The sequence below is a fragment of the Paramisgurnus dabryanus genome, chromosome 13 (genome assembly GCF_030506205.2).
Source record: "Paramisgurnus dabryanus chromosome 13, PD_genome_1.1, whole genome shotgun sequence".
Lineage (NCBI taxonomy): Eukaryota > Metazoa > Chordata > Actinopteri > Cypriniformes > Cobitidae > Paramisgurnus > Paramisgurnus dabryanus.
This window is the reverse complement of record NC_133349.1, coordinates 8,004,169-8,014,279: the sequence shown is the minus strand read 5'-3', so window position 1 is coordinate 8,014,279 and position 10,111 is coordinate 8,004,169. Positions and strand designations below refer to the sequence as shown.

The window sequence follows — 10,111 nt, the reverse complement described above, 5'->3', positions numbered from 1 at the left end:
TACAGTTCCCTATTGAGGGAACTTGCACTGCGTCACTGCGGTGACAATTTGGGGACACAAGGAAGTATGGCAAGGGAGACACAGCGTCTCATTCCCTTATCAAAGAACAACAGTTACATTCGCAACCCGAGACGTTTTCATGTCAAACACAACTATGAAAAAAGCATTTTGGTATGAATCAACATTCGCATACAGAATATATAAGCATTTAAAGCGAACAGTTTAGCACGTGTGCTTAAAAAGTCTAGAATTTTTATGATATTATCCTACACTACACAGGGAATATGGATTTTTTTCCAGAAAACTCTTGCATAAAATAGATTCAACCACTTTCAATGACCTGTATCTATTTATGTATATTTTCAAAAACTTCCCAGGGCCTTGAATTTGTCCCCCCAGATTCAAAACTTTCAAGGACCCGTGGGAACCCTGTACCCAGTATATGTTAAATTACAACCTAACGGGTTGGGTTCGTCCTTTTTAAGCAAAGGTAGGGGTGGTAAAGGAGATCAAGCCTCATCTAGCTACTAAACATCCATCTACATGTTCAAATAAAGCTTTCTAGTTTACGTATGCAGCAACTAATGTTGCATAAAAAAAAAATGAACACTTGGAGACAAAATTCAACAAAATTCTCAACATTGACCTAAACACCTGTCTTACCACGCCTTAACTTTATCCAAATCTGCAAATATGACAATCAGAAAAAATCAAATGATTTGTTGTTCAATCAAACATTAGGATAGGGAAGATGCAAGGTTTTCCTTGGCATATATGACTACTGGTTGTTATTTTGGCTCAGGATGTTCATTTAAGTCTATAAGCAAATAGGTTTTTAAATAGAAAGACAAGGGCCATGAAAAAGTAACAATTTAAGCTGCAATCATAAGAGCGTAGTAGGGAAAATATTAACTTTAGTATACAGACCATTTCCTTGTTTCTTACGAGGTACAAATAGTCACTCTGATCATTGAATACCATGCAGGGTTCCCATCCTATACGGTAAGCACAGAAAGTACTTTTAGTGGCAATTTTTGATGCAACAAAGAAAATGGGATAAGATTTTGTCCAAGCTATCATTCTGGGTCCATCCTGCCTTGCATCAACGTATGGAAGCATTTATTTGCAGCAATATACAATAACAAATGATGATGACACAATGGCAAATGTAATGTTTTGAGTGGTCAACACAAAGCATGTGTCAAAGTAAAAAAAAAATACAAAAAAATCTGAACATGTATATACTAGATGGAGTGTCCTTATGTACTTGGTATAGCATTTAACATGTGTCAAAAAAAAGCTATTAGTATCTACTATTGTATTACCTAAAATAAAAAGCTACATAAATTAAAAGAAAAGCATGGATGTTTCAAAGGGGCATGTCCAGATTTATTAAAGTGCGATTAAAAATAAGACTAAAATGTTGCGATTCCTGACCTGATTACATGTTCAGTCCAATCCAAATACCTCCTCAAACCTTCTGTATGGCTCTACATACTCCTCTGCTTTCTCCACCAAAGCCAGTCCAGGCACATTATGATGCGGGCCAATATCAGGTGCCAACGTGGCCATTATTTGGACCATACGTGCACTCTCCACCCTTGAAAGGAGTGCAGTTGTTGGCTCTTCTTCAATAATTTTCCAATCAGACTCCATGGTCCAGACATCACTGGTGATCACCTTGCTGGTCGCTGTGTGAGAATTAATAAGAAACAGGGTAAAAATCTAAATCATATAAATAAAAAAACAGGTTAACATAAATCACCACAATGTGACAAGCCTTTTATGAATTTTTCATATAAAATACGGTATAAAATTATATACTAACACAATTTTTTTGCACTTTTTTTTAATGCACTGTTTGCTCCCTAGGATTCGAACCCATGTAGTTTGCGATGCTAACTGTTTAGGCTACAGGATTACATTACCCGTTTCTTTCAAACAATGTGCTTTATAAAAACTTCTTATCTTAACCTTAAAATCAACATTTGTAGGATCTTAAAGATTCTTACCAGGACGTTCAAATGCCGTACACTTGGAGTCACAGCATGAGCACACAGTATTAAAACCGTATAACTCTTCCCATCTAAAGAAGAAATTCAGTTCATCTTACTTCAATCTTGAATTCAATTCAATTTTAAAAGTCATAAAAAATTTAATTAAAACTCAATATACCGTTTTTTTGCCTGGTTGTAGGTGCACGACTTTGAACTAGGTGTTGGAGTTACACCTCCTACAGATATTTTGCAATGCATGTACAGATGCTGGAAAACAAACAAACAGGGAAACAGCCACAGTAAATGAGCACAATAAACTTCCACTGATTTTAATTTAGATAATTTAAACTTTGTTAAAATGAATAAAAAAGTAAACTATGCATTTGTATGAAAATGTCAGCATGTCATTTTGAGTTATTTTACCTTTCCCGACATTCCATAAAATAGAAATGCATCCAAGGAAAACTGCAAAACATTCCTTTCCTTACTCTGTATGAATCTTGACCATCTGCTGCTCTTGCTATCAGTCATGCACCTAAAATGACAACATTGCACGCATACAGCAGATGTTCGAACTATATTGGGGCAAACAATCGTAACCCTAAATAGACATAAATATTACCCATGGTTTTCAATGACTGTAAAACGTGGCTTGGACAAATGAGAACTGTTAACAGTCGCATAGCAGGAATCCACAAACAGCCTCTCATCCTCAGCAAGAGAAGGTCCATCTGCCTGAAAGTACATGGGGTGACCAATGGTATAAGCTTCAGTTGGTGACAACCTTCTCCATTGTGCTGAAACAAAGAATAGGAAAACATCACTGATTGAAATTAAATGAGAATTACTTGTCATCACAAACATTATTTACCATCACGGGGAGTGAGTACAAAACTGTCCACTGTTTTCAGGGGCCTAAAGTAGTTCTGAAAATTGACTTGAGGTGTGAAACCAATTTTGTACGAGTAATGATACCTGGAAAGAGATTTCTGTAAGTTAAAATGTGATTTTATAACAGGATTTATACCGGTGGCGGCCGGTGACTTCTTTTTCGATTGCGTACGATGTGAAGCTCGTCACAAAATGTACTTAGCCCGTCATCATGTGTGTGCAGCAGGCACTTATTTTGATATGACGCATGACGCAAATAGGTTCACATGACGCAATGAACGCACATTTTGACATGACGTGCAACACACATGACACTTCGAACACATATTTTGAATTCGCGCCACTTGGGGGAGAAGTTTCCGGCCGCCACTGATGTATATTAACAATTATATTTAGAAGAAGATTTATAATACATGGAAATACGTTTATGCATCACGTGACCCGTATGTTTGTTTACCTCTGACGCACTAACATGTCGGACACATAACTAGATTGTACCTGTTAAAGTGACATTCAATTTTAATGGAGAAAGGCATTGCACGACGAATCGACCCCTGGGCGGTCACAGGAGAATAGTGCAGTATGTTGGAGTATGCAACTCTGTTATTTATCATCTGTATTGGATAAAGAAAATATTATGCCACAACTAAATGTTTACTGCAAAAACCACGTAACAATAAAAAATTACAACACACCTTTCTCCTGCTGCCACACTGATCCATATCATAAATAAATAAATAATGGTTCTTCGTGGACTTGCTTATGTCGCACGTGCCGAGTTTTAATTTGGCCTGAAAGCCGCTGGGTCCCAAAATCTGTTTGTTTACTTTAACAATCATTTTCTTGAGGTAACACGCGACGTTTATTCCATACGATCGACCGTTGCGTCGGGACGTTGCACGCGGCGCGTCCCCAGGGATGAGAACTTTCCTCGTGTCCTCCGAAAGTTGCTCGCGACCCACTCCACGCGCGGGAGAAAACTGCTCTTTATCCAGAAGAGGAGTTCTGGAATGCTGAAATATGGGAAGTTTTAAATAAGTTGGATCGCGGCGCTTGAGGGCGGTTTCGTGCAAATAATTTCCATAATTTTTGTTCAGTGTTGAGGGCGAATCGTTAAGAGAATGTGGCGCCAAAGCATACACGTATGTACCCAAGACCAAGAAAATAAATGCTGAGGGTAAATTATGCTTCATATCTCTTCACAGCATAAAAACTATGATATATGTAGGCTAACCAATATACTGACTAACTTCGACAGCTTTGTTTACTTGCTTCAACAAACCAAAATGGTTAATTAATGCACCTGTTACCTGCATTAAACAGACAATGGGCTTGTTCGACTTCATGCGGGGCCGCAAGAACCGACAGCCGGATGACGTCGAAGTACCGCGAGAGCGAGACGAAAGTAGACTTCGTATGATTTCTCTAATCGTTCTCGCGGTACTTTGACGTCATCGGGCTGTCGGTTCTTGTGGTTCCGCATAAAGTCGAACAAGCCTAATAACAGACACACACGAAAACTGTTTTGCGCATGCGCAAATTGACGTCTTACCTAGGCGGCCAGCCCACTGAGCCTGGAAATATAAAATAATCTATGATATCTTAAATAGCTTAACTACATTTTACTCCAAAATATTTTAGGCCCGTTGTTATTTTTTGCATCTGAACATTAATGTTCACAGGGATGCCATACTTTTGTAGGCCAACCCAGAAGTTAGCGGGACACTGATTCCCTTGCCAAAAAGCCCATTTATTTTTCCTAAATATATTTGGATCAGAAAAAACAAGCTTTGTGTTTAACAAAAGTTTATGACATATTTTTACTGGTATGTTTTATGTCATAGAGGAAAACGTAAAAATATCTTGGGCTTGTGTTAACCCAAGACCTTATTTATGGCGTTTAACCGAAACAACATTAAAAAACACGAAAATGGAACCAGAAGTGCTAAAATGCTAACTCGCTTCTGGGTTTTGCCTACAAAATATGTCATACCCATGGCACTCTATTGTCCTACACCATCAGTCAAGTTCAATACAAAAAATGCTAATTTATTTGTTTGATTTTTGTATGAAATTATGTGTGTAAACAATTGTGTTAACCTACAACTCTGTCCCCCCTCAACCTTTAAGAATAAAACTGAATTACCCAGTACTCAGAAAAGAGATCAGAAAAACACTATAATGATCAACAAATAAACATCCTCGATATTTTTTCTTGGTATTCTCATTGTGGCTGTCAAAAGATTCACTATTCTAAAAGATTTATTCATTTATTTTTCACAGACTCTCCATCACGATTCAAAAACATCAACACGAACAACAGCATAAAACTTTTTTGTTTTATTTCCAAAATTATATTATGCAAGTTTGTGAATTTGGTTCAATCCATAAACATGACCATTTTGAAAACGATGCTAAGATTTCTTGTCCCACAGACACAACTGCAAAGAAGGGTCCGTCACGGGTCCTAAAAGAAATGAATAATTAATAACACTAAAATAAATTTGAATAAATTAAACTAATATAAAAACAACAATAATACCTTGAAAACATTTTCAATAGTGATACAGTGAGCCCTCAAGCCACTCTTTCTCTAGTTTGGGTTAATCTGCATCTTCATTCCACTCCTTTGGTTCTTGTTTGGAATTTAAAAACACATCTTCATCAATCACCATTTGGGACTGTATTGTACTTTGTATACGCGTGTTCTCCTCTAAATCGTCAGACTGCATTTCATCTTTGGAAATCGTTTCTTCTTTTGGCACACTTTCGCTTGATTTTGTGTCATTATTTGCATCTTCCAAAGGTTGATCTGAGAACTGAACACTAGGCTTTTCCACAGTGTCAGTTGTAATTGTGCTCCTGACACTCCCTGCATCCGTATCCGTGCGTTTTTCCGTACGCTGCCCTAAAAACACCACTTTTCCAGGACGACCGGCAACTTTTTTCTGAAACTCTGAAAGTGTGAAAGCTGCCTCTGTCCCAGCAATTGCTTTAATCTCCTCATCATTCACAAGCATTTCTTTGTCTTTCTCTCTTGTTTCCATTTGTTCTTTAGGATCAGTCACAATCTCCTCTGTGTAATCATCTTCTTCATTAATTCCTTGTGCGCCCTTAAACTTCACGTCCTTTGTGCCATCCCGTCTACTGTCCCATTCCCTCATCTCCCTTTGGGTATGTGATTCTTCAGTCTTGTTCAAAATCCAGGATTTGCTTGTTATCAGAGTATGTGTCACATGGGGGAAAGAGGCTGGTAAACAAGAACATATTGCTTTGATGCTATTTCTTACGTGTAAGCAAACGAAAAACGATTTTTAAGTTGATTTCAATCTTTGTCATGAGCTTACTCAGTCAACATTAAAGATATCACGGTTAGGTTCTTTGTAGGATTATTTATAAAGAAAATACTGTGATAAATGACAAAAAAAAAATCACTATAGCTGGGTTTTTACAGGCAGGGTCACATATATACGGTTTATTTCTACTTACATTTAGTTTTAACTTCACATGTGGCTTCACAACAAGCACAAACAGATGCATCAGCATACAGTTCCTCCCATCTTAAGGCAAAAAGACAACAAAGACTGAATCAAGCTCCTCTGCAGTACCAGACCAGACTGTATGAAAGCAATACTCACATTTCTGTAATATTGTTATAGGTACAAGACTTTGCTGAAACACTTGCAGTGGTATTGTGAACCGACACTAAGCAATGCAGGTGAAAGTGCTGTAAATAAAAATTTAGTTAGCACACATGCATGGAGCAAGGTTAGAAACATAGGGGAAGTTGTCACATGGGGCTGTTGTAATCACACTTTCCCCACACAGTGTGACAACATGCCCCACTAAGTTAAGTTCTCTTTATTCTTAGATCAACAATTGGAAATATTGCAAATCTGCAGTCAATAGTTCAAATATTTGATCAAATATAACCCTAGCAATAATTGTGACAACTAGCCCCAGCCTCCCTATATGTATACACCCCATAAGAATCAAAACAATACCGTGCCAGTCACTTGAGGGAGTAAAAAGGCATCAACTGAAAACCTTATAAAGTTTGACTCTCGTTGGATAAAGCGCGATAGACTTGCATCCCTTCTGCTGTCCTCCATACACCTGAAATCGTACAGTTTGTTATTTGTTTGTTTTATATTTGAACAATTAAACACAGAACGCACAAAATCACATACCCGTAATTGTGAATAACGCTGTGTTTTGGTGTAGAGTTTGGGTCTTTGGAAGCTGTAGCATAACAGGAGTCAATAAAAACCCTTTCTTCCTCAAATATACGAGCGGCAGAGACTTCAAAATACATGGGCTCCCCAAGCATAAAACTCTCATTTTCCCCAAGTATTTCCCAGCGTTCTAGAGTTCACACACAACTGCACAGATTAATGGTCACCAGCACAATTTAAAGTATATGAGAGGTCAAACAAAACGGGAAATGATACAGACAGAGAAGAAAAGCTTACCATTACACACAGATATGGTAAACTTGACACTGCTTTCAAAACTCTTGCGAAACATGTGTTCCCTTATCACAGGCAGGTAGCCCATTTTGTAGGAATAATGAAATCTGTAATATTAGAAAGAGGGTAATGTAATGCATTATATATTTAATAGTCCCAAACTATCTCGGGATCAGCGTTTTACCTGTTGTATAGACACTGGACATTTAATGTAAGTGGCACAGCTCTGATTACGGTCCCTTGAGGCTCTGGAATGTATTGTATGGTGTTCGAGTACATGATCTGGCCATTCATCATCTAAAAAAGGGCATAAACTGTTATTTGCGGTCCAAAGTGCATTTTAAGAAGAAAAAAACATTAAAGTCATTTTTGTTAACATTTTGTGGCCAACATGACAGTGGTTTGGATGGCTAACAGTGGTGGTATTGAAATAAATAGCCTTAAATGCATTTTTAAGCCACTGTTATGGATTTTCTAAACATAGCAAAATTCTTTTTTTTCAAAAACAAAAACATATATGTATGTATACATAAAGTTTTTTTTTTTTTGAGAATTTTTTTTTTGCAGAGGAGCAGCTGTTTGCCAGTAACTTACTGTAGATCTATATTTATGTTACTTACTGGCAACAGTTTGTTCAAAGTTAAGGGAAAGCACCTCAGTTTTTCAATATTTGTTCTTACCTCAACTTATACGAATGAATACATGCTTTTTTTTACGCATTCACTTCATCTTTGTACAGCGCATCATGAATGTGTTAGCATTTAGCCTAATAATATAGTTCAATATAGTTCTAATTTTTATCTGCTTTAAAAAAAATTGCCACATTTTATTTTGTGCCACAATACTTACTCGTGTAACTACTCATGTAACAGTCTTTAAATACGGATAACATGGAAGTGTTTGGTGGCTTCTAAATTAATCCCTGTTTGGATCCTAAGGAATGAATGGGGCTAGGTAAATGCTAACACATTCACAACGCGCTGTACAAAGATTAAATGTACGCATTGAAAAAAGAAACGCATGTATTAATTAGTCTAAGTTGAGGTAAGAACATGGTAAAATATTGAAAAACGTTGATGTTTTCCTTTAAATGAACATTTAAATAAAATCCCCCTCATGCAAAGATTCTGGAAACCAAAACAGAAAAAGTTTGATGAGTATTTCTGACTCTCAGAATGCTTTGCATGAGGCTGTTATTTTATAGTTTTATTCTGTAAAGACTTGTTAATGTTTATTGTTTATTTAACTTTGCACAAACTGTTGCCAGTAAATAACAAATTTAAATCTAGCCTGCAGTAAGTTACTGGCAAAGGGTTGCATAACTACAGCAATTTTGTACACGGTTTTTAACCTATTTTATATGGTGGGTTGTTTTAACTCATTGTTAGGTCAAATATAAACATTTTCTGGGTTAATTAAAAAATATAGTTCTGGAATTTGTCCCCGTTTGACCCAAAGAGTTTTTTTTTTGTGTCAGTTTTTTAGCTTATTTACAAACAGAAATATCAAAACATCTTTAAAACATGACGATATATTTAATTAACAATCTTTTTAATATTATCTTGCTGGTCCAACTTGAATTCCATAATTCAGTCATAGTTAAAAACGTAAACAAAGTGACCCTGCCGGCGAAAACCAGCTAACGTCATTTTTTTGTGTGTGATTTACTGTTTACATATAAAATCATCCTAATATAAAGAACATTTTGGTGAAATATAACCTTGATATTGACTGTAACGTCAAAGCTTGAGATTAATGGTTAAATGCTTGCCTTTGATGCTCAAATTAATTTTGAGACTTAGCCCAAATTTCGTAGATGTATATGTAAAGTGCAAATAAATGTATTCGTTTATTTTTGTTCCCCAACTTCTTACCGTTAAAGAGCTGCCGCACTGATTAAGGTCATAATGGAAATAGATGAAGCTGTTGTCGGAGCGCGAGGAAGAACAAGTGCCCAGGTAAAAAGATGCAGGTGAACTTCTGAAACCCAACAGCTTCCTATTCACCCGTACCGAAACCTTACTGTACCCACACCAGACCTCCACGCCACGAGTATTGCGCACGGGTGACACTTGGATGCGCTGAGGATTTACCTGAGGAATAAGAAGGCTACTTAAAATACTTGGCATGTGTCTTCTCCCCGGTACAGGTCTGAACAGCTCCATGTCCACGAGAGGAACCGGGACATGGTCAAACATGGGGAAAACGTGATAGGGACGCATAACCGGAGGGGGTTTGTTGAATTCGCTATCTCCTGTCCACGGCCCGAACCCTCCTGACATGGGAAGGGCTTTCTGCTCCGTGGACACGAGCTTGCTATATTTTGGTGGACCTCCAAACATCTCGATTTTGGGGATGAATAAGACAAGAAAGTACAAAGGACAACAAAAATTCAAACTCGGGCGTCCCATCATAACAACGCTTAAAAAGCAGGGAACAGAAAAAGCAGTCCTTGTAAAGGGACGCGAAACGCGTACGACCGTCACCTGTTGATGGATGACGTGAATTCTAATTTCACGTCACTCGAGTACGCGCCTTGCCGAGTGCGCGCAACCGCTGCTGGGTCTATTTTGTTGTCTTTCTAGTCGTAGCCATTATTATTATTGGGCTCTAGCATTGAAATTATACACCATTATTCGATTTTTATATAAACGTCCCCAAAATGTTTGTGTTTTGTAATTTAAATTGCTAGTTAGAGGCAGGTAAATTTAAACCACAGTAAACAGAGATTTACATTGTAACCATTATTTAAAT

At 37.3% G+C, this 10,111-nt stretch overlaps 2 protein-coding genes across 2 annotated transcripts; both read right to left on the bottom strand.

Annotated features, from left to right (window-relative positions):
- Positions 1–897: 897 nt before the first annotated feature.
- zp3d.2 (zona pellucida glycoprotein 3d tandem duplicate 2) lies at positions 898–4,146 on the bottom strand. The gene is made up of 8 exons (XM_065298664.2): positions 3,584–4,146; positions 3,387–3,502; positions 2,869–2,972; positions 2,620–2,794; positions 2,421–2,532; positions 2,176–2,264; positions 2,013–2,086; positions 898–1,691 (listed from the first exon to the last, which is right to left on the bottom strand). The coding sequence occupies exons 1-8, from the start codon at positions 4,079–4,081 to the stop codon at positions 1,450–1,452; spliced, it is 1,410 nt and encodes a 469-aa protein (XP_065154736.1). The 5' UTR covers positions 4,082–4,146; the 3' UTR covers positions 898–1,449.
- A 1,102-nt stretch (positions 4,147–5,248) lies between these two features.
- On the bottom strand, positions 5,249–9,869 carry zp3d.1 (zona pellucida glycoprotein 3d tandem duplicate 1). The gene is made up of 9 exons (XM_065298647.1): positions 9,232–9,869; positions 7,542–7,654; positions 7,361–7,464; positions 7,079–7,253; positions 6,893–7,004; positions 6,527–6,615; positions 6,378–6,448; positions 5,431–6,138; positions 5,249–5,355 (listed from the first exon to the last, which is right to left on the bottom strand). Exons 1-8 carry the CDS (start codon positions 9,769–9,771, stop codon positions 5,492–5,494), a joined length of 1,851 nt encoding a protein of 616 aa, XP_065154719.1. The 5' UTR covers positions 9,772–9,869; the 3' UTR covers positions 5,249–5,355; positions 5,431–5,491.
- Between the last annotated feature and the right edge of the window lie 242 nt (positions 9,870–10,111).

Excerpts from the sequence above, each read along its gene's own strand:
- zp3d.1 (XM_065298647.1), bottom strand. The coding sequence starts at position 9,771 with ATGATGGGACGCCCGAGTTTGAATTTTTGTTGTCCTTTGTACTTTCTT. Across the intron at positions 6,449-6,526 it reads TATAACAATATTACAGAAAT|ATGGGAGGAACTGTATGCTG; the intron begins GTGAGTATTGCT and ends TTTTGCCTTAAG. Across the intron at positions 6,139-6,377 it reads ATGTGAAGTTAAAACTAAAT|CCTCTTTCCCCCATGTGACA; the intron begins GTAAGTAGAAAT and ends CTTGTTTACCAG.
- zp3d.2 (XM_065298664.2), bottom strand. The coding sequence starts at position 4,081 with ATGAAGCATAATTTACCCTCAGCATTTATTTTCTTGGTCTTGGGTACA. Across the intron at positions 2,973-3,386 it reads ATTGAATGTCACTTTAACAG|GTATCATTACTCGTACAAAA; the intron begins GTACAATCTAGT and ends ATCTCTTTCCAG. Across the intron at positions 2,087-2,175 it reads TACAACCAGGCAAAAAAACG|ATGGGAAGAGTTATACGGTT; the intron begins GTATATTGAGTT and ends TTTCTTCTTTAG.